The sequence below is a fragment of the Pundamilia nyererei genome, unplaced genomic scaffold, assembly GCF_000239375.1.
Source record: "Pundamilia nyererei isolate P.nyererei 1_Seehausen unplaced genomic scaffold, PunNye1.0 scaffold00038, whole genome shotgun sequence".
NCBI lineage: Eukaryota > Metazoa > Chordata > Actinopteri > Cichliformes > Cichlidae > Pundamilia > Pundamilia nyererei.
This window is the reverse complement of record NW_005187439.1, coordinates 985458-1008491: the sequence shown is the minus strand read 5'-3', so window position 1 is coordinate 1008491 and position 23034 is coordinate 985458. Positions and strand designations below refer to the sequence as shown.

The 23034-nt window shown below is 43.6% G+C and overlaps 3 protein-coding genes across 5 annotated transcripts in view; 1 reads left to right on the top strand and 2 right to left on the bottom strand.

Moving 5' to 3' along the window:
- Nucleotides 1-630, bottom strand: part of LOC102205144 (SEC14-like protein 2) — an 18996-nt gene extending 18366 nt beyond the window's left edge. Inside the window, exon 1 of the mRNA XM_005730536.1 lies at nt 311-630. Coding sequence (XP_005730593.1) covers nt 311-364 — 54 coding nt within the window. The 5' untranslated portion in view covers nt 365-630. The remainder of the gene's footprint in view (nt 1-310) is intronic.
- Nucleotides 631-1380: 750 nt separating this feature from the next.
- On the top strand, nt 1381-9287 carry rnf215 (ring finger protein 215). Its single transcript, XM_013910232.1, has 10 exons — nt 1381-1890; nt 2212-2364; nt 2518-2589; nt 3952-4037; nt 4659-4713; nt 4817-4921; nt 5139-5255; nt 6001-6144; nt 6314-6416; nt 6597-9287. The coding sequence occupies exons 1-10, from the start codon at nt 1648-1650 to the stop codon at nt 6617-6619; spliced, it is 1101 nt and encodes a 366-aa protein (XP_013765686.1). The 5' UTR covers nt 1381-1647; the 3' UTR covers nt 6620-9287.
- A 93-nt stretch (nt 9288-9380) lies between these two features.
- On the bottom strand, nt 9381-20531 carry ascc2 (activating signal cointegrator 1 complex subunit 2). 3 transcript variants are annotated; one of them, XM_005730533.1, is made up of 19 exons: nt 20374-20531; nt 17498-17604; nt 17239-17397; nt 16098-16271; nt 15870-15999; nt 15723-15790; nt 15482-15595; nt 14474-14586; nt 14321-14395; nt 14124-14228; nt 13959-14027; nt 13561-13635; nt 12152-12410; nt 11789-11985; nt 10806-10925; nt 10393-10617; nt 10230-10320; nt 9865-9956; nt 9381-9771 (listed from the first exon to the last, which is right to left on the bottom strand). In XM_005730533.1, exons 2-19 carry the CDS (start codon nt 17579-17581, stop codon nt 9600-9602), a joined length of 2322 nt encoding a protein of 773 aa, XP_005730590.1. In that variant the 5' UTR covers nt 17582-17604; nt 20374-20531; the 3' UTR covers nt 9381-9599. The 3 variants fall into 3 exon arrangements, with proteins under 3 accessions (XP_005730590.1, XP_005730592.1, XP_005730591.1); XM_005730535.1 differs by having other exon boundaries at nt 17498-17601; XM_005730534.1 differs by lacking the exon at nt 20374-20531 and adding an exon at nt 20213-20367.
- Nucleotides 20532-23034: the final 2503 nt, after the last annotated feature.

Here is a 23034-nt window from a genome sequence, read left to right as displayed (position 1 = left end):
ACATCAGTATATGGCCAACATTAACAGAAAACATTAGTGCTGCGTATAAACCCTTAATATTTTCGGTTAATTAGACAGAGGAGACTCCACTGTGATATATGGGCTAGAAAGGAAATAAATGCAGGACAGCGTCTGTGCGCATGCTGTGACGGCTCACTGTGAGCCTCTACACACATTATTAGAGCGTTTCACACTGTGAAGGAAACCACACACTGTGAAAACAGCGAAGCAGATGAAGACAGATAAGGCCAGAGTGAAAGCATCACCCCATTCAGTCGCGTTATCAAACTCTTCTTATTATGAAACTGACCTGCTCCAGCGCCTCAGCCTGTTTAGGACTCAGGTCTCCCACTCTGCCGCTCATGCCTCCGACCTGTGGATAAAGACAGCAGAGCTCCTTCAAAGTTCCGTCTTTGACGCTTCCACGTGATGCTCATCCACGGCCTCAGCGTCCTGCTATCCTCCGGTGTCACTGCCCGGTGGTGCAAAACGTATGAGAGGGGGGAAAAATGTAAACACGGCTCTCACACCGCCCGTTTTTACCCTATGCTTAAAGATCCAGCCCAGCTGGCTAACTCAGCCAAAGAAAAAGGGGGAAATGACAGGAGCGTCATTCTGCAGCAGAGGGAGGGGCCACGGAGAGCAGAAGCCCCGCCTTCTCTGTTCATAGGTTCACTCACTATTAAAATCATGCTATTAAATACAGAATTATTCAATGTATCTTTCGCTATTAAATTGTCGAGCTAATCAGCTGAAAATAAAGAGTAAAGTAGTTTGATCTACGAGGCCTTACACTGAGAATTTTAAGCTCTTTAACGTTTAATAGAAGGTGTTTTTTCCCTTTTGGGTAAGACATTGTCGGGACAGAAAGGAGACGATCTTTGGAAAAGAAAATAAATTAACAACAAATCTTGCACATGCGCACATACAATAAGCGTTTTCACGTCGTTAATTAAATTAAGTTATTGCGTATTATGCCACTTTTTATAAAGTTATGTTTAACTGCGTATTATTAGTTTTAATGATAAATGTGATACCCTATATTTATACTCGTACCGGGCAATTGAGAAAAGGAACTTGTTAAAAGATCCTGATTTTTATCTCCAGTGCTTTTTGAAAAATATTAGACTTTAATAAAGGGAATTTAGTTATTCACCATCTTAGTATAAACACCAGGCCGTTTTGAAAATGTTTTATACGGAACTTTAGCTGTAGGGTTGAGTCCTAGCTTTAAAGCGAAAAAGGAAGTGTGGGAGAGTACTTCTCTCGGTGTTTTTATTCGTCTCTGTTTAAATTAAAAGCTCAGCGACTGTACGCTAGCGTGAGAAACAGTCATATGCTAAAGTTGGCAGTTCATAACCAGTGTGATACATCGATAGCTAATCAACAGCATTAGCATGTGATTTTATTTCTGTCGATGCTGTCTAAAGGGCCTATTTTGCGTTTTTCCTATGCAAGAGAATAATTATCCTGCAGCTTCCGGGTTCGACCGGAAGCTGTTTTTCTTGTTTACATTCTCCGGGGCTCTGCGAGCTAACTGGCGAAGGGAAGCGCTACGGCTTTTCCAAAACAATGTCTGACAGTTGATTAAAACCGTGGATTTATTGCAGTTTTCTGCTCTGTTTCCTCTGTGTTGTTTTGGGGGTCATGGCTTCCCCTCGCTGGTGCTGCCTCGGGGTGTCGTTACCGCTCCTGCTACTGCTGCTGCTGCTGCGGTGGCCGGGGCTGCTGGCGGTGGCGGAGCAGGTTGCTCTGGTAGAGGTTTTCTTGGAACAGCGGCCAGATGCGAGCGACCTGCTCCAGGGGGAGGTGGTTGAGTCCAGCCTGGGCGGTGGGAGCTCCGAGCAGCGGGACGAGGAGCGAGAAGAGTTGGAGGCAGACCTGGTCCTGGTGAGTGGGCCTGGGGGGGTCAAAGCTGCTCGGCTCTTGTCCTGGTCCTTTAATAGAGTGGTACATGCGGGTGACACGAGCCCAAAATAACACTTTGTTTTGTTAACTACGTTTTTTTTTTTTGGCTTAAAATAAGATTTTAGATAGAAAATTTTAACTTTAACGTGTTGCCTTTTTTGTATGTGGACCAATCACACCTTTCAGGTAAAAGAGATAAAAGAAGATGTACTAATATTAAAAACAGATCAACAATCACCCGTCAGAACTTCCACCCTGGTGCAGGGCAGATGTTCAGCCTGTTTCCCTGTCCTTTGTCTTTAGGTTAGAGATGAGGTGACACCAGTGGACGAAGGAGAAGACGAGGCTGACATCAAGAAGCAGGAGCCGTGGATCGGGGTTGTGCCCGTGGAGATAGACGAAAGCAAAGCCTCGACTGGGAACCAGGAGTCCTTCGCTGATGCTGTGGTAAATAAAGTGAGTGGTATTTGTACAGTTCAGTCAACTGCTTAGTTTTCACATGTTCCACATTGCCTTTCTGCTTTAGTTCTGTGATCAGTCTGTTTTCAGTGTTTTAGAAGTATTTTAGTTAAAAACCTGAAAGGTAACATCGATTTCTCTCTGTTCAAGATGAAGCGAGCGTTGGTCCTCGGAGCGTCGGCGCTGATTATTCTGGCTCTCAACCAAAACACCGTCAGTGAGGTAAAAATTCAGAAAGAAGGATGTGTCTGCAGTTGACACGGATCTTGTTTCTCCATCTTTTCCATCATAACTGTACGGCAACTTCCTCAGACATTTTCCTTATTTGACCTATTTTTACATGTGCCAGTCCATGTACATGACCCCGATGCAAGTTACAGGCTGAACGTAAAGTTGCAGGTTATACTGCAAGTGCCGCTGGAGTGTGAACATCCTCATGCCAGTCTGTGTCAGGACAAGGCATAAAAATGGCTGCATATATAACAACAGTTCAAATGTTCACATTCTATTAGAAACAGATCTGAGGTTTAGGTCCAGTGAAGTCCCCAAGCGACAGAGATGACACCAACATAAAAGGATGTCTTTGCAGAAGCTTTTTTGGATTTCTTCATGAATCCCTCAAGAAGAGTGAAACTGAGAGGATCATCTGAGAGCAGCACCTACAGTTCCCATGAGTGTAACCCAGCTGCCTTTCTCGTTTCCCTGTCCTCACATCTTACTCCCTCCCAGCAGACATCTAAGCGGGGAGGCACGGTGAATGTGCCGTTTGATACAACTTCATCATTAATAGTTTTATCATAGCCAAACTGCTGCTTTATTTTATGATCTCAGATGTAACTGTACTGATCGCAGTATAAGAGAGAAAACCGCCAACAGTCAGATGACCCCTTGTGAACACCCTTTGGTAACAGTGGGAAGGAAGAACTCCCTTTTACAGGAGGAGACCTCTTCAAGAGCAGGCTCTGCTGGGATTCTTCAGGCGATGAGGAGGAAGAGAATTGTTTGGACCTGAAACATGAACTCTGACCCTGAAAACCTGAGAAACATACATTTGTTTTCTTCAAAATTTCCTGACATTCATGAACCTGTGTGTCATTTACCTTTTTGTGTTGATCGTTTAGGAAGTACGCTTCATAATTTAGTAAATCACAAAGCACCTCAGCTAACTCTTTGTCTGCAAGAGAGGCCGAATCGAATGTTTATTAAGCCAGTGAGAGGACATGCAGTACACAGCATGATGAAAAGGGTTTTTGTTTTTTGAACCTTTCTTTCATAACAGCCCAGCCAAATGTGCCGTTGTTGCACTCTGTGCATGCTTCTTATCAGATCATTGACAGTAATAATGCTGGTGGCTGTTTTAGGTTTACTGTGTAAATCCGCTTTTGATGTTGCCGCAACCTCTATTTCTATTTTCTCATATGAGACTATTATAGTATTTTATGTTGTATCTAACTTAATTGAAGAGCCACCATTATGCATGGAAACATGCAGATATCATTAAATAAGTCTTTTTCAACTGCACAGCTCTGACTGTGTTTACATTTCAGTGTGCTGAATTCTTAACCCTGTTTTTCCTGTTTGTAGATGGATTTATCCCAGGTGCTGTCCAAGCCCATCATTGTGATCCAGACATCAGAAAATGTGACCAAGCTGATCGGAGCACTGCTCAGGTCAGTGCCTGATTATCAGAGATGCAGCTGCATACATGCGTCCATGAGTGTGAGTTGCATATAATGGCACATGTGTTTGCAATTCAGAGGGACGGAACGCTGATGGAAACTGTGCATTAATTTGAATGCGCCCTGCATAGTTTCACAGAACAACTTCAAGAAGTAACAGTGGGAGGTTAACTTACCTTAAAAATGGGTTTCAAGGGTATTTCAAGCATGCATGCAGTAAACAGGTTCTGCCACACTCAATTTCAACAGCCTCACTGAGACAGGAGAATCACATCAAGGCGAGATGTTTACAATTTATCGATAGGCTTTCATGTCAAATGTGTCTTATGTGGATTTGAAAATGGCAGCATCAGTGTGTCCGTATTTCACAATACAAGCACTGTGTTGTATGAAAAAAACTTACAAGTAGTGATTGAGTCCAGTAGATGTCACAAATGTCACCCTCTGCTGCCCGTGAGAGAGGATGCAGATGTTCTTAGCCATCATTGATATACAGTCTGTGCTTGTTGGTTGTTGGAAACACTAATGGAGAGAAATGCAAACAAAGCAGGAGGACTGGAAGGTGGCAGATGATTTTTATCGGCACCTAAATCTGCACCGACTTCTTCACAGGGGCCTTCAGGCGACGGCAAAAATCACATACAGGACGATCCTGCAGGACAACCTGGTGAGATCCACACCCATCTCAGTTGTTAGCACCCTCCAGTGGTGAGTGAACAGATGACAGGCTGAGCTGACAGTGAGCGCATTGCTGCTGTGTGTTCGGGCAGGGAGCCACGCTCACGCTGTGGTCCAGCTGCGGGCGGTCGAGAGGAGGTCGCTACGGGGAGTGGCAGGGGGTCATCTGCACCGGCGAGACCAACTCTCAGGTCCAGGTGGGCAAACACGACACAGTCAAACACACGTCTGCTTTTAAGCTGCTGCATAGGAGCCGAGTGAGTAACTCGTGTTGGAGCCTAAACCTCTGACTTCCTACTTGTCAAGATAACCCGATTAGATGGAACGGTACAGAATTAGAAATATAAGCTAATTTATCTGGAAGACTTTTCTTGTTTGTGATGTAGAGGAATCCGTGTTGTTGCTGCTTCACAGAAGTACCTGCAGCAGCTGTGGGACACCGTCCTCCTGGTGGCTCTGATCCTCAGCACAGGAGTCATCGTTCAGGCTCGCTGGCAGTACCAAGGCCGCCAGCTGAACGACGACTTAGAGGTAGACAATTATGTTTTTTATTTAAAATTTGCTTTGGCACAGCCCCTCGGGTCGTCCCCCCCTTTTTAAGCCAACTTTTTCTGATTGGCTGCTCCTTTCAAATAAAAGATTCAAACAGCAGCAACTGTTCCTGAGGTATCTGCTCTCAGGAACAGTTGAGAGCAGATATTTTTAAATGCTGGATGCCTTCCTGATGTAACCTCAGTGTGTGTGTGTGTGGCTGGGAGTGAATCGGCGACCTTGCGTTCATTAAGCAAATGTGTAAACTTCCGCAGTACAGAGGCTCGAGGCAAAGAGCACAGCAAAGCAGCCTACACAACACAAAAGCTGTCTGTGAGGAGAACTTTAAGTCAGGCCTCTGTCGTGCAGTTTCAATTAAATTTTATTTATATAACACTAAAATCACAACAACATTCACCTCAAGTCATCCAATACTATGAGCTAACGTCTCTACAATTACACCCACACAGAAATAAAAATCAGCGGTACATGAGATGTTCTGCTGGCTACTTCTCTCACCCCAACCGGTCGCAGCAGATGGCCCCGCCCCTCCCTGAGCCTGGTTCTGCCGGAGGTTTCTTCCTGTTAAAAGGGAGTTCTTCCTCCCCTCTGTCGCCAAAGTGCTGCTCATAGGGGTCATATGATTGTTGGGTTTTCTCTGTAGCATGAAGCACCTTGAGGTGACTTTTGTTGTGATTTGGCGCTATATAAATAAAATTGAATTGAATTGAATTGTGTTTTTCAGCTCCTTCCCAAACAGGACGTTCTGAAGAGGATGTCATCCCTGAAGACCAAACGATACCGTCAGCCCAAACCCTGGTGTGACCCGTCGCAGCTGGCAGAGGCGGAAACCTGCGCCGTCTGTTTGGAGCCTTTTAACAACAACCAGGTCAGCCGACACCCCCCCCCCCCACACACACACACACACACTATAACTCTGTTTAATTCAGTAAGAAGGGAGTGACTGTGAATGATGAGAGTAAATAGTCAAACACGCTCTGCTTTTTGGCTAACTTTGTGATTTAAATAAATAAGGCATCTATAAAATGTCGTCTCAGTGTCTGCGGGTGCTGCCGTGTCTTCACGAGTATCACAGAGACTGTGTCGACCCCTGGCTGCTGCTGCAGCACACCTGTCCTCTGTGCAAGCGCAGCATCCTCAGTGAGTTTACACACTCGTACACGCCTCTGTCATCCTCTTGTAAAGGCTTAAAATTACTTGTAGTAAAACACTTTAAAAGATCAGCCTTCTTCCACTGCAGACTAAAGTCTCAAGTCTTTGTCAGTCTAATCGTTTTCACGACCGGGACTGAAATGTGTGTCTGAATCTTTTCCTCTCCAGGCAGCATCTGCAAAGACAGCTAACAGTCGTTTCATCTCGGGGAGTCTGTTCACATCCCGACCTCAGTGACACTTATTTTTTGTTTTTGGTTAAAGCGACCTCAACACTTCCTCCTTCCAGCTGTGGATTTGGGAGCATAAACTTGTCGTCGCTGCTGACCGGCCATCAGATTTTAACCTCTACAACATACAGTGGTAGTTTAAAGCAGTACTACAAAGTTCCCCACTGGTCGTGTTATCTGTGAACAGAACTTCTTCTTGAGATCTCGTTACTGTACAACTCTGTGTGTAAACAGCAGCAAATGCAACTGTTTCTGGGATCAGTGTGTGTAAAAACTGCCAACCTCAGTATCTGAGTCAGCTGCTGGTGCAAAGGCGTTCAATGCTTTTATGTTTTTAGTGTGGATGTACTGATCACCTGGTTCACTTTAGGTCAAAATGATGTCAGTAACCAACAACCAGGGAGGACTGAAAGTTTAAAAAATGGTCGTCTTTGGTACTTTGCAGTTCAGTGGTAGTTGTAGAGCTTCTGTAGTCGTAGTGCAGGAGTCAGTGTGTACCAGCTGGTATCATGTAGGGAAAAAAACACATCCTTAAACTCCTCCTTGACCATTTTATTTATTTTTCCTGCGATTCTCCTTTAATCATGCTTAGCATACATCAGCAGCCAGTTTAGTTTCAGCTGCACAATCAGTGATGCTGAACAGGTAGGATTGTGTTTGCAGCATAGAAGGATATTGTCCCTTTTTATGAAGCTCTGTGTAACGAGTGCTGTCACAGCCGCTACAGTTTTACTTTACAAATCATAGATTTGTAAAGCTCTTATTTTCCATTTAAATGAATTATCTTTGGGAAATTTGAATTCTGCAGTTTGATGAGAAGAATTCCACTCGTGTTTCTAAGATTTAAAGAAAAGAAAAAAAATGAAGCCAGACTGAAATGACAGCAAGTCTGGCTGCATCCTAAAGAATCAGAATACCAGAACCTCGTCAGCTTCATGGCCCATCCTCTTTCCTTACCAATGAGCTGCAGGGCTGCTAATTTGGATGTAGCCTGTGGACGGGCCTTAAATCTCTCTCTCCTCTGTGGCTCCAGAAAGAGTTCTGGTTGCATAAAAATCTACTTAAAATTACCTTCAGCTCTTTCTTTGTTAGCTTTCATAAACCCTGTTGTCACTTTCAAGTCTTATTGAATAAAACGTCAGGTAGTGGGCAAACAGCAGTTTATGCAACAGGACTTTTGTATACAGTCTGTGCTCCACCCAGAATCTGCAACGGGTGGGGAAGTCGCTCACATGTTGACACACCAGGTTAACTGAGGCATCAGGACAAAGTCTGTTAACAGCTGTAGTCCAAAAGCTGGTGTTGGAGTCTGTCCACAGGACTCAGAGGAAAACGAATGAAACGGAGGACCGACATCACGTCCTGTCCAATTCTGAAATCACAGAAACCAATCAGGGCCCGAGGCTTTTGGACAGGTCAGGGTTAACTGGTTAGAATTGACTGAACATTGCATGTAACGCCTTCAAGGGTGGGGTTGTCCGTCCATCTCTTTTTCAGAACAGTTTATCCAATTCAAGGTTGGAGGGAAAGTCCAGATGAAGTGAGCTCTTCCTGTCAAAAGGGAGTTCTTCCTTTCCACTGTTGCCAAGTTCCGCTCGTAAGAGGGTCATCTGTTTTTTGTCTTTGTCTTTTTAGTTTTCTCTCCCAGAGGTTTACCTAACAATAATGTATATATACACTTAGATATGGAAATTAAACTGAACTAAATCCACTGCACAACCATTTTTACATTTTCGATTACAAGCCAAGACTATTGAGTTAATGACGTGCAGAGGTGCTGACAGGCAGATTTAATCATGTTTGGACATAGTTGAGTTTTGGTTTTTTTGTCCCCGTGTTTGATGTAAATGGCAGTAGGTTCGTACAATTTACTAACACAGTAACAACATTCTCACCTGATTTTAAGTAAAAATGTCAAACAGCTCTTCGGAAGACGACATATCCAAACTGTGATTAAAGTAAATCTCTGCAGTGCAGATTGTGGACTCTGAAGTGCTGAAGCACAGAAAGGAAGCAGCGTACTTACCAAAGCTGAAGATAATTATCACCGTTTTTACTCTGAAGTGTGTTCCTACTGCAAAACGGGAATTTAAATCTAATTATTTCCAAACTTTGCCAATAACCACAAACTCAAAGTATGTTAAACATATAGTTTTATTGTATTTATTTTGTGATGTTTTTTTTGCAATGCCAACTCCAAAAAGCATAACTTTGTGCTGAAATTGTTACAAAAAGCTCATCGCTGAATAGAAAATAGCGTGTGCATGGCAGTGTGTAGGAGGTTCTCCACGAGGATCATCCTTGCAGAAAGTGCTTCCAAACACAAACGACAGCATCGTTATGAGTTGGAGTTTCCTCATTTATGGTGAAGTCTGGACAGCAGTGGCGTGAGCAGAGTAGATGATGATACACGCGTGCAGCAGCTTTCGCACATGTTCGAACAGGACGAGTCGGCCGCTGAATTCCAGACTTGATCTCCAGGTCAGTAATTGTTCTTCCAGCTACAGAAGGAACTCCCGAACGTCTCCTCCTTTTATTCCTATGTAGTCTGTTTGTCGATGATGATGATGTCAAAGAAACTTTGTTAGATCACTCTGGATCGTAATAATAAAATGATTTGTTACATGTTATTCTTTATCGTCAGTCCTTCGCTCACACTTGATGTTTATTGAACTATAGAATAAAATCCTTTGGGCTCAAACACGACACAGATCTCTCAACTATTTCAGTAAAGCTTGTTGGCAACTTTTAATAAAAGAAAAAGCCAAAATGCAGTTTTACCGAAACCATTCTGAAAACTAACGAAATCTGTGACGGCCTTCACAGTGACTGGAACCTGAACCACAGTCAAACCAGAACCACACCAGAGCCCAGATCCTTCAGCTTTCACGCACACCTCATCCTCCCCTTCTCCCATCAGTCCATTGGGGTTGAGCCACAGGTCAGGAGGGGATCATGCCTTTGTTCCTCTTGCGGTCGGCCATGCTGCGCCGGTTGTGGTTGGCTACACGGCTCTTGTTGGTCTCCTTCTTTCGCCGGTCCTGTAACGTCTCAGTGGTTTGTCCTTGTCCTTTGGGTCGGCCAGCCACGTTGCTGGAACGCTCTGGCCGGAAGCTGCAGGAGGGAAGACGTCACATATTTTCAAGAACATGTTGGATGGAAACAGCTGAGCAGAGTGAACCTGCGCAAACTGAGCATCGTCTTTACCCTTTCCTCTGCTGCATGGCTGCTCTTCGAGCCTCGGCTCGCTCCCTCAGCACAGCCGGGTCCTGCACGAACTGGTCCCTGTTTACAGCGCTCTGAAATAAAAGGAAGTGACAAACAATAAGACACGGACTGTCCAGGATTCTAGAAATGTGGTGGTGCAAAGCCGATCACGGGGGCTGAGGGCAAATCATAAATAACCAAACCATTTAAATGCTGAAACTTCGGCAAGTTAAATCATATATGGAAAGTGTGACTTCTGCGTAATAACAAGGCAGCTGTGAGGTAACAGATTATCATCAACATTTTCTAAACTCCATCATCGCACAGCATTAAAGATTTCAAATCCAATCAAATGATCTCCGTACCTTTGAAGCATCTTCCTCTTGATCGTCTTGATCGTCCTCCTCGTCTTCTTCCTTGTTTCCTTTTCTCAGTACCTGCGGTACCGTGAACGGCCTGCAGAGGAACAGAAATTAATTCCGGCTCGCTGCGTCTCCACTCCATCATAATCAGCGACACCAAAGATACCTTCTGGTCAGTAAAGAGTCTCCGTCTAGGTCGTTGGCGCCCACTTGGTTCATGTCGTAGGTGTCGTCGTACTCGTCGTCATAGTCGTCCAGCTCGTAGGCCGTCGCGGATTCTCCGGGTTCGACGATGACCTCGTCCACCACTGTCTCGTACGTGTGATAACGAGCTTTCTGCTCCGCTATGTGCCGCTTGTCGTTCAGCATCTCCCGAACGTTCTCACCTTTCCTGCAGGAAAACAAAGCGTCTTTAAGGGCACGCAGAGTTTGAGTTATGAGCCAAACATCCTGAAATAAGAGCAGCATGGAAGTGAACATCTGAACATATTACTCTGGACCTGGTAGATTTGACACTGAAAACACGTACACTTTCTTTTTTTAACTTCCCGATCGGTGATTATCTCGGTGTGCTTTTACCTCCGGCCCTTCCAGACGCGGGACATGTCCACCTGCTCTCTGCGGAAGACGTCAAACTCGTCGCCATCAAACACGTTGGATCTGTTGTTCAGAACAGCCGGAAGCTCCTCCTTCACTGGCCTAAAAGAGCCACGACAAACATGATAGCATAAAACTCTACAGTGATCTAAAACTGATCAGCACAACCCAGACCGTGTGTACTTTTCTACTCAAACTATAAGATCACTAAACACCACCCAGAGAACCGAGACTGAGGCACACGAGCCCCAAACATCAAAACTGCAGACTCAACAAAAACATGAAAAGAAAAATGTGTGCAAAACATTTGTCGTCCTGCTGCCCTTGGAGGTTTTTCTCTGCATCAGATGTTTATTAAAGTTGCTATAAATATCTTCTGTAGGCACACCGTGCACATTTTTATTCCAGAACAATGACTCTGTTTTCATCTGCAGCTGTGTTCAGATGTGGCGTCCCTGAAACATCTGTCTGCACCTGAAACATTCAGGATTCATTCTGCCACATCCCATTCTACTTCCTTTAGATGTGAAGGCTGGAAAGGTCAACTTAACTCACAAACTCAAAGCAGTTTGACATAACTTTTGCTTTGTGGTGTGCAGGTAATGGAAAACTGTGGCTATTAAGGTTGGGAAGTATAATTTGCAGCATTAAAAACACGAATGAAGATAATAAAACATTTGTTTCTGCACTATTCCACCAGCAGCAGTCTGGACTGTTGGCACAAACCAAGCTGGCTCAGATGTACTGACCCTGTGGTCTCAGCAGAAATGGAGCAGCCTGTTAGCCCACTGCAGCCTCTCAGTGACAGATTTCATATGATCCCATATTATTATGGATTACGTCATAAGTAAAGTACATAATCAAATTATCTAGATAAAGAAATGTTATGTTAGACACTGCTATAAATGTCAGATCACAGAGCAGATGATAAATATCAGCATTATGTATAAATCTCGGTGTGTTACCGTGGCATGGCTCGGTCCAGTTTGGCCAGATTGGGAGCTAACCGGTCCTCCAGGATGTTATTGATGACCAGCTCGGAGTTGTAGTTGTATTCCTTCAGGCATTCCAGCAGGAAACCTTCACCCAAATCAGGAAGTAGGTCCCTGATACACGACAGCAGAGACTCCAGCTCCGCCCCGATCACTGGACACACGGCGCCCTGAAACCACGTCAAAGGCAGGCTGTTTTTAGACTCCATCGCAGTAGCTTTGCTGACCTAATTATTTAAAACTTTGGCCATTTTAACAGGATATATAGGACAGAAAATAAGGAAAAATCTCTGGGCTGCTATAATCGTGCATTGAGCGATAACAATCAGAGCTCACATTGTTTCCTCTTTGGGGGACATCCAGCATGGCCTCTGCTCCCCTCGTACTCTCTCCTTCTGCTGGCTCTCTGACCTCCTGAGGTTTAGAGCCAGCCAAAGAGGAAGCAGCAGCACCAGCTGCTGGTTCCCGATTGGCCGATAGCGATGCAGAAGCTTGAGCCTGACTAGTCCGAGTCTGGCTTTGTGGTTTCCGTCGCCCCACGCTGTCCCAGGCACTTTCAACTCCCTGGAGCAAGTAGGACGTCCTGGTCTCATCACTGAGGCAAAAGGTGGTTAAGGAAGGTACCGAGGAAAACAGTCACTTTATCATCCAACGCTAAGACCCAAGTCTGGCTTTGAGATTTAAGATCCATCCCATCATCCATCAGAGCAACAGTCTGAACCCTAAGAAGCTTAAATATTACAATGGAAGACGATAAGGGATGAAACAAATTCTCATGTTTTTTAATTACTTAATTAAAAAAACATCACATAGTGCAATAATGCCACTGTTGAATATATAAACTGTATTATCCCCAGTTAAAGTTAAAAGTCCTTCATGAAATGAAAATGCGTCACCATAAGTGGCCAAATGAGCGCTCCTGGATCTCACTTCAATTACAAACACTGTATTTCTATTCTGAGCTGAGCCCACGCAGCACACACTCGCTCAGCTCAACAGATAAATGCTCCAACATTATCATAAATCTGCTGATAAACTACCATCTAATGTTCCTGCTGTTACCAGAACACGTAAAACAGCCCGGAAATATAATAAAGGAGGAAATCCGATCACTTTATCACTAATTAATAATAGTAGGATAAATTGTACATCCCTTTATGTAAACGTAGTAATCAGTGATTTGGTATTTTAGACTTTTCTCTTTACGGTGGACGTGAGAAATGAACTTCCTCTCTGCCTCTTTATCTCTCACCCACAAATATGCATATATTCTGATTGTGCCGCACGCTTTATTTTACAGCAATCGGATGGTGCAACACAACCCACACAATACAACCGAGTGTGGTTTATTTCTGGAAGTTGGTGTTTTCTAGTGACTGCCTGGAGTGTGGTCCACTGGAATACCAGTCCTTCCATAACTGCACATATGAATGCAGATATAAACTTAATGCAAACCACAGTGGTGGTCTCTTTACATTTTGTTAATGGCATTAGTGAACTTTGAAACAGGGTCAACTATTTTAACTTAAAATGAGTACGTCTAAAACCAACATAGCTCACAGGGAAAGCCAACAGTGAAGGCTCAGCAGTTTTCTGAGGCTTTCAATGCTTGCTGTAGCAACAGCTTTCTTTGTACGTTTGAAAATCGTGGCCATGTGTTGTTGAACTGTTTGCGTGAGTGCTTTCAGGCTACTGTTAGTCATAACAGCCTTTAGAAATGTCCTGCTGTGAAGCGCTGAGGATACATGACAGGGACGGCCTGCTGCAGGAGGCTGATGTCGTCTGCAACAGGGAACTGCTCATCGTAGTCCGTCAAGAATCTGGAAGGAACAAGAAACAGATGCTAAATTTCAGTTTTGATGACATATTTCTCATTACAGCAGCACTCAGAGAGTTCAAGCAAAAACCAGAATAACCCGTATACTGAACGACAAAACACTGAAAAGGTTTCAAACTTTCCAAAAACAATCAGCTCACACAATAAGTCAGTGTGAATAACTGATGAAATTCAGTTTCTCTGTTAATTTTAATATTTCATTATTTACTTGCAAAGTTGTTTGAACTTTTTTCTTTGTTGTTTGAAAACGTGCTTATTATAATATTGGCTTATAGTCTGAGATAAATTACTAATCGTCCATCTCACCTTTTCTCAGGTAAAAATGATGTGAAATATTGCAGCAGTTCCTCTGCAAATGTTTGCATGTTTTCTCTCCTGCGAGGAAACCAGTAGAAGTTTTAATGGGTGTGTCTGTTTAAACGTGTAATGCTAATCCTGCTAATCTCCATGCAAAAACTCTGGGCGTCTCACCCCTCCAGGATTGGTTGTAGGCAGGTGTGGTGCAGCAGCAGGTGCACCGTCTCCACCATCTTACGACAGGAGTGAGACAGCCTCTTCCACAGGTCCTCCTGAAGACTATAAGAAAGTTTGTCATCGCTCAGGTGTTAAGCGTTTCCCCTCGCACTTACATTCCTGTTTGGTTTTGTCTTTACGCAGCAGACGCTCACCTTTTATCGTCAAAGTTTCTCTTTCTGATCGCCTTCTCGAGGTCAGGCACACCGGTCTCATAAAACGAGGTCAGACTGCCAGCAGAGAAAACACAAAGATCGTGAGAAGGTTTTATGGAGGTACGACTCCTGGTAAACTTTCAGGGTAACTACCTGCTGAGGAAGCTGTGGGACTGGAAGCTGGTGCAGGCTGCGGGGAAGATGTCCAGGAAGGCATTGATGGTGGTGGTTGAGTCACACAGGTACAAAATTATATCTAACAGTTCCTAGGACAGAAATTATAAAAGATATTATCAATCAGAACACCTTCTGTAGAACCGTAGTCAGCCTAGTAGTTAAGCCAGTTGCACCACCGAGGTACAGGCCTTTATCTTGAAATGACTGAGCAAAAATCTGTTCCTATAATAACGACCTATGTTTAGCAGGCTGGAGCACTAAAGGTGAGGCACGGCTCATAGACAGCTGGCTTTTAGATGGAAGAGATCCTTAGAGATCCTGGGTGAACAGAAGGTTATCGTGAGCTTCTGAATCTGAGCTCTATTTGAAGAGAGCTGCACGACACTGTGAGACTGTGACCAAACCAGTGAAACAAACTGATTCTTGTAGGTTCTGTAATCTTTTTTTAACCTTAATCCCAATGAAATCGCCTTTTCTTCTGCTTTTCTTCTGCTTATCATCCACAGCTGCTACAAATGAACATGACAGCATGTGTTTTTTTAAAACAGCGACAGGAAGTGACCCACTGTACTCAACAAAAAAAAAGAAACAAGTTTCAATCCTTCTTTCACACCTTATTTAGCAGCAAATAAACTGGACCAACCTTTATGAAAGGGGCGGAGATAATACCATCCCGCAATTCACAGCGACTCACACGATTCGGAGAACCGACAGTTAAGATGGTTTTAATAGGAAGGATATCATTTCCCTTTCAGCACAAACACGATGTGCCAATAAGGACTTTGAAAATCTGCATCTGTTCAGTCGAAGGCTCGATCGTAGGAAGATGGACCACTTCATAAACTCAGCTTCAGCCTGCACAGCTGTGTCACTTTCTTTTAGTTAACTGAGAGAGCCAACCTGATGTGGTCTCCTTCATGGATCTCAGATGTTTCAGTATTTTATTTATTTAACTGCATATTGTTACACATCTGTCTGACTGACCTGCTGGCTCATGGTCATGGCAGTGGGTTTTTTGTGTGCATTCAGCTTCATTGGCTCTGCAGCGGTGGCTCCTTCACACTGGAGACCACACTTCTGCAGGACCGTGTCAAATACCTGAAGTTGACACAGTGTTAAAAGTTAAAAGCGCATTCAAATATTCTCCGACAGAAACAATGTGCTTTTCATTTGGAATTGTGACATTTGGATATTTTTCAGCGAAATGCAAAAAGCGGGCTCTCGCCTGTAAAACTGTGGCCACCGTCTCATCCAGGTCGTTGTAGTAGGACGGCTGCTGAGTAAAGATGTTCTCTGAAAGGCCGTCATGTTGAAAGTGAGCGGAGTGCAACAACTGGCATGAAACATAAATAAGATGTCACACACAGCTCACCTATCATCTTGTGCAGCAGCTGGCCGTTACCCTTTCCAAAAAGCACACAAAGATCCAGAATTTTGGGAATGTCAAACAGAAAGTTCTCGTAGATGATCTCCCCAAACACAGCTGGGGTAAAGAAGTGTTCCTGCAGGGAGGTGGAGGAAGTTAAGGTTTCGTACTGCGCTACTTTATGTCACCACCAACGTCAGCCCATAAGACCCGCTGAAGATCTAGTTTTCCTACCTTTGATTCTTTATGCGTGGCCATACGGAGGAAGGTCAAGAAAACCGCTTTGTGGATGGAGCGTTGCATGTCAGCCACCGCCGGGGAGGAGGGTAGCGTGGAGAGATCGAGGCCACGAGGAGCGTGACGCAGGTAAGAGTCCAAACACCTCTGCAGGGACTCATCAAACACCACCTGATGGGAGAGACAGGCCACGCGACATCAGGAGGAGAACGTCTTCTAGCATCAGCACCATTTCCTACACGTGAGTCACCAGAAATCTAAACTGCTACCCGGCTCCAGAGGACGCCTGCAGCTGAATGACAAATGTGCACCTGAATGTGGCATCGATGTTAAAGTCTTACAATTACAGCAAGAACTATTCTTGACCCTTCGGCACCTGAAGGTCATGTCTGATACCATCAGCCTCTCTCTGCACTCCTTCCTGAGTCTTTTCCTCTTGACTTTTTTTTGTGCATCTTCTGAGCCGTCGGTCATTCACCATTTTGGCACCTTTTTCATTGAACAACAGAGATTCCTCTGTTTCCTTAAACTAACCTGGTAGCTTATTAAAGGCTTCTCTATTTACCCACACATGCTGTACATGGATTTATTACAGTTCCATAAAAATAATCCTGCTTTTATTATCTAAGAGGCACTGAGACGTACTGAGACGCGCTCTCAGGACATTTTCCACAGATTTGAACCAACTGCCTTCTGTGATCCAGACAACAGCTTTCCTACTGTCTACTGTTATGTTTGTACTAATGTTTATAGAGTTTTTATTAATTTTATTATTACAGTTTTTTGCTTTTATATAATTATTTTATATTTATCTTTTTAATTGTATTTACATTTTTTATGTATTCATTTATTTGATTGTTTTAATCTTTATTATTTTTATCTGTTCACAATTTTCTTGTGTTTTTTTGACAGTTTTCGTCACAAACTGTTAACATGTTTCTGATAACAGAAACAGATCAATGTAATACTGGTCTATGAACACTGCATCCATAGGCCAGGATCATGTGACATTACTATCTGCTAAAGAGCAGGTGTGTTTGAAGCATTAGTCTTTGTGTTGCACAAAATAAAACACAGGCAGTCCTGCAGAGCGCGAGCCGTTGAGTTTTCTCTACATAACACGTTGACACGACTGTACCTGACACCAGAACTTGTCGTGAGGCAATGCAAGCAGCCACTCCAGGTCCTCTGTGATGAATCTGGCATGTTCTAAAAACTCCTCCACGTCAGCTGGAGAGCCGTCTTCTGGAGGGGGCTTGTAAGGCACGAAACAGCGCTCCTCTGTCCTGTCTGGGTGCTGATGGATGGCAGAAAGCACAGGTTGGGATCCTGGTCAGTATGAGAGGTGAGCAGCTGTCTGAGTGAACATTAGCATAAAACCATCAGTGCCGACTCACCAGTGCAGGCAGCGTGCGCTCCTTTCCCAGAGGGCCAGGCTCGGTCACTTGCTGCTCATCCAGTGGCACTCGAGCACAGGCCATGGCTGCTCCTTCTCTGGGTTCTTCTGATGGAGTGTACAAAAAAAAAAGTACATTTTACTGGAGGTAGCTACATTATTAGTAGTAGTAGTACTTTTAAAGCAAAACTCCTGGACTTCAGCCCGTGACGGCAGTCCTTGATCAACGCATTGACCACTTCCTGTAAGGACTATCATCACCTAATGCACTCAAAGACAGCAGAGTGGGCGTCCATCAGACTCATCTGAGTGGTAGCTGACACAGCTGTCAGCTACTACATTTACATACAGGCTCTTTAAATGTGCACTGAATTTGTATTCTAAATAGGGATCCGACACGTCGTCCCGAACTGTCTGTTTGATCTTGTTTGATCTTTATACCATGACGTGATCCTCCGTTATTTTCTCGTTGACATCCCTTATGGATGTTTTGTTGCTGAAACTTGTTTTCTGGTCCCAAATATCAACCATGTCAGCAACTCGGAGTTTCAACTTAAAACTGTCCATCTTTTGAGCATACAGTGGTTTAACACACAGACTAATTATAAGACTAACATCACAAGAACAACCTGAATAGATGAGCAAACAAAATAAAAGGGCAGAGGTCACTTCAAAACTCAAAACACTGTTTGACAAGCAGTAACACAGACAATAAAGGGCCTCATATCTGCAGGGAGGCCGCCAATTAAAGTTACTGTGTAAAGATGGGTCCAATAGCATGATCCTCTCTTTGTGTGCAGCTCTAATTTAAAACAACTGCCTAAATCTGCTCCAGTTATCAGGTTCAGGCTGTTTTGTGAAGGTGAAAATCAACTTAATAAGTTTACCCAGAGTTTATTAATCTAGCTACAAGCCTGTTCAAATAAAAGCACAAGTATTCACAGCAATGGACAATCACAAACATGCAAAGTAATTCTTATTCTGTCCCAAGTCCACTGTGGTTTGCACTGCTGACACATCGTGGTGGGTCTCATTACTGTCAACGATCAGGAGTGATCGTTGACTTCAGGAGAAAACAGCACAGTCATTCACCACTCATCATTAACAGCAGTGCTGTGGAGACAGTCAGCATCATCAAATTCCCTGCAGTAAATGGCCTGTATTCATATAGCGCTTTACTAGTCCCTAAGGACCCCAAAGAGCTTTACATATCCAGTCATCCCGGCTACATTTCACTGTGTGTTATACTTGTATAACTATGCATGTGACAAATAAAGAACCTTGAACCTTCACACATTCACACACACATTCACACACTGGTGATGGCAGCTACATTGTAGCCACAGCCACCCTGGGGCGCACTGACAGAGGCGAGGCTGCCGGACACTGGTGCCACCGGGCCCTCTGACCACCACCAGTAGGCAACGGGTGAAGTGTCTTGCCCAAGGCCCCTTGACCGAGACTGTCCAAGCCGGGGCTCGAACCGGCAACCTTCCGATTACAAGGCGAACTCCCAACTCTTGAGCCACGATCGCCCCCAAATTCCCTGCAGTACAGATAAATGATCGTCCGGACTGGTCACTGAACACATTAACACTGGTTGAACGGGCTCAGCAGCACCTGCACTTCATGTGCTGGTTAAGGAGAGCACACCTTTCCCTTACCATCCACCCATTTAGGACATCACACACAAACATCTCAGTAGAGCCCATAACATCATCAGAGACTCCGCCCAGCTTGACCACGCAGTGTTCTCCCCGCTGCTCTCTGAGAAGAGGTTTTGGAGCATCAGGACCAGGACAGCCAGATTCTGCAACAGTTTCATTCTCAAAGCCATCAGACTCTTGAACCCTCGATAACCCTGCAGCATCAGTCCCCAGCTACTTCCCCCCTCCCGTCTCTCCATACATGTATAAAGCACATTCTGAAACTGGACTGGTAGGGACTCTATATTTAGGTCAGTGTAATATTTCTGGAATGGTGAATGTACACTGTTATTCTGTTGCTACACTGCTGTGAAATATATTTATTTCAAAGATCCTGTATAGTTTTTCTTTTCCTATTATACATATATAGGCACATTTTCTCACATCTCAGGTTCTTTTATATTTTGATTTATATAATCTAATGTGCACTAACTGGTTTGCTTGACTGCTTTACTTCTTAAAGGTGGTCACGAGGGAAAGATAAAAACATCAGAGCTTCTTACAACCCGCGTACAGAGGTCTGACATATCTCATCATGCACGTGACCTCCACCTGAGCAGGTTAGATCTGCTGCATGAGTTACCATGGCGATGTACCACACTTGGTAACAGTGACACGCTGGGTTAACCCTGAAGTTACCTCGCTCAGCCCCAAATCCTGCTTCGTGGTACAGGCCTCTGATGGATTCCTTAAATTCAAAGCTATAGATCCAAAAGTATTAAAGAAAAACTCTCTAAACTTTCTATGCTCGCAAAACAAACTGAAAGGATTAACTGATGATAAAAACTAAGCCACGCACAGTCAGTCTGTAGCAAGCTAACGTGAAGGGTTTACTCAGAAAGCTGAAAATAGAAACGAAACACATATAAAAACCCACTCCGGTTAGTTAGGAAGCTAAGGTAAAGTTAGCTAGTAAAACCTCCAACCTGTTAACCTGTTCACGGCTAGCAGCCTGCAGGTAATTAGCTAAGCTCAGACTGATAACTAACTGCGTGCTCAGCTAAAGTTACCTGTTAGCTGTCACTTATTCACAGAGTTTAGCAGCGCGGCAATGAATGGACGCGTTAACACAACGTGTCAAACCAGCCGGTGCCTTCAAACCCGTCCCCCCGGGACCGGAACACCAGCATCGAACTACCGAACAGGAAACAGGCGACATGACCCCGCTCACCTCTCAGAATCACTGTCCCCAACGGTTCACAGCCATCACATCAGAGTCACCACAGCAGCTTCCCACAGTTCCTGCTACCAAACGTTTTCTCAGCATCTGTGTCAGACAGGAAGTGACGCAGATTGTTTTCCTTCAGCGTGACGCATGTGACGTGCAATGAGGGTTGGCTGTTTACATCGCCCCCTGGTGGGCACCAAAGAGCAATGCCTAATTTCTTTACATTTTCCACAAAAAGATGGAATTAAATACAGTATATAAGGCAAACTCACTAATGAGTTTTAAAGTCAGTGATTGGTATGACTACTTTCAATCTTGAACACAATCTGAACTCTTTGGGAATTTTCTTCTCATTTTTGTAAGGTGTCTTGAGGAATAACTCTCCAGGCTTGTTGAAGGACACTAAACACTCTTTACTGGATGTTGGCTGTCTCTTGTCCTGTTCTCTGCCAAGATGATGCCGCTACGTTTCAACAGTCCAGGTTCTTGTGAGGCCAGTCCATAACTGATATTTTCAGGTATGCTTTTATTGCATTGGCAGTGTACTGGGTTCATGCTGCACATTTATTGAGATATAAACAGGTACTCCAGTTAGGGGACTTGTCTGTTTGCACCACTGCCTGGTGGGCATCAAAGCCCAAAGGAAACAGTCCCTATGGCAGCTGGGATAGGCTCTCAGACGTTTGTAATGAGTGCTCAGCAGTGTTCTTACCTTTATTGTGTGTGTGATCTGAAAACACACACGTACACAAATAAGACTGTTTTGATATGTTGGTGAGTTTGTATGGAAGGAGCTTTTGTGCATTTTGTATTTAGATGTTTGTGAAAAAAAGAAGGTTCTAAGAAATGTGTCTTTGCAGGAGTGAAAAACTAATGTGCAAAGCATAATCAGCTTCATTGTGGTTTCCCGGTCAAAGGAGACCTTCTTTTCCTCAAGAACGATAAAATTTGAATGCTTTCTTTGTTATTAGAGAACTGTTTGAACATCCACTCGAGTAGCCTGGATCCCGTCTGCTACAGTATTTGTCATCTTAATGCTTTCATGATATTTGCTGAATAGTACATTTCTCCAAGAATGAAGGACCTCTAATAAACATATTCTTCCAAGTAACATAACCTCTTAAAGGTGGGAAGCTCTGTAATCTCAGGACAAAGAGCATTTCATAACATTGATTAATACTGAAGCAATCAAGCTGGCTCACTATTGTATACACAAATACTTTTTTAAAGGCTCCGTTTGTGTTTATCATAGCTTTACTGTTTGCTTTATCTATGACAAACTAATTATGGCTTTTAATCATTTTTGATTAAACTGAAGCTACATCCAGTGAGCTGTTTTCATCATCACGTTGGGCTTTTAGTATCAGCCTCAAGGCTTCAGCAGCGGTGGGAAAAGTCAGAATTAAAATATTTAAAAAAAAAGATAGATACTATATTTATTCATATAAATGACTCTGCCTGGTCACTTCTAATTAAACTGGTGAAAAATAAACCAAAAATCAAGCACGGTATCAATGATGACACTTCAACAAATACAATTTCTTGGAAAATGAAATTTATATATAAAAACAATCTCCATGACACACACAGAAGGCTAACGAGGATTCTCATACATGAAATTAGATACAATACTTTTCAAAATGATCCTTTACAAGTCTGCGAGAGCGCTGTAAATATTAAAATGGCCAGAAAGCCCATCCTCTGTCAGTCGGTTGGTTGGTTCGAGGGTCAGCTCCTCATAGATTTGTCTCTACTGTCCTCCCTCTTGCTTTCTTTTCTTCTCCATCACTATGCTGCAGCTCTAATTTGAACATATCAGTATTTTTTGTTATTAAATTCTATAATTCCCTGCTTTTTCCTGCTTACAGCCCCTGACCGAGCCCCAACACACATTCACAATTAGCTGAATTCTTATCATTTCTCTCTCCTATTTTGGCTTCCTTAGTTTTATTAGAAATCCCACAAGTAAGACACTCTACCCTCCTGCTCCCATGAGCAATCTGACCGCCAATACAACCTCCTCACCTTAATCTTTCTGCTGCTTTTATAAACTTCCCGATAAAGTGTTCTTCTCTGTGTTCTGCGTCTGGTTTTTGGTCGGTAATGTTCCTGTTTCTGCTCCAAAGAACCTCTCCTGGTCTCTGAATGTATTATCTGCATTGACTGAGTGGATATGTTATCAGTCTGTGTGTGCTGTAAACCCACTGGCTTCATTTTTAAACACAGCATTAACAGTGTGCAGAGCAGAGACGGTTTCGCTTGTATCTGACCCGTTTATTCTAAATAAAAACGAAACTCCGTCTGGACTCATGGTGTGAAACTAAGCACAACACTTGATCTTAGATGTAAAGCATAAAATAAATATTTTATGGCTTAAGCAACAATAAATAATCTGTTACATGACGTATCAAGCAGCAGTAATACTCGCTGTACCACTCAGGGTACTCTTTGTAATGGCTTGCCTTCTCCTTCCTGGAACTACAATTTCATCTTTATTGTAAACCCATCACGGGTTTCAGCTTCGAGCTCTAATAAATAATATTCTACAGCTCGAATCTACACTCACATTAGGAAAAGTATGTAAAGATGCTACATAATGGATCAGGTCAGCTCTGTTGAAATGTCAGTGTTCAGATGAGGGGAAATCTTTTTAATCCACCTGTA

What these genes read in the sequence shown, in the direction of transcription:
- ascc2 (XM_005730533.1), bottom strand. Translation starts at nt 17,581, where the DNA reads ATGGCCTGTGCTCGAGTGCCACTGGATGAGCAGCAAGTGACCGAGCCT. An exon ending in CGGTGGCCACAGTTTTACAG is followed by an intron (nt 15,596 to 15,722) that starts GCGAGAGCCCGC and finishes TGTCAACTTCAG; the next exon opens with GTATTTGACACGGTCCTGCA. An exon ending in CTGGACCGAGCCATGCCACG is followed by an intron (nt 10,926 to 11,788) that starts GTAACACACCGA and finishes TGGCTCTTTTAG; the next exon opens with GCCAGTGAAGGAGGAGCTTC.
- rnf215 (XM_013910232.1), top strand. Translation starts at nt 1,648, where the DNA reads ATGGCTTCCCCTCGCTGGTGCTGCCTCGGGGTGTCGTTACCGCTCCTG. An exon ending in TGGAGGCAGACCTGGTCCTG is followed by an intron (nt 1,891 to 2,211) that starts GTGAGTGGGCCT and finishes CTTTGTCTTTAG; the next exon opens with GTTAGAGATGAGGTGACACC. An exon ending in CTGATGCTGTGGTAAATAAA is followed by an intron (nt 2,365 to 2,517) that starts GTGAGTGGTATT and finishes TCTCTGTTCAAG; the next exon opens with ATGAAGCGAGCGTTGGTCCT.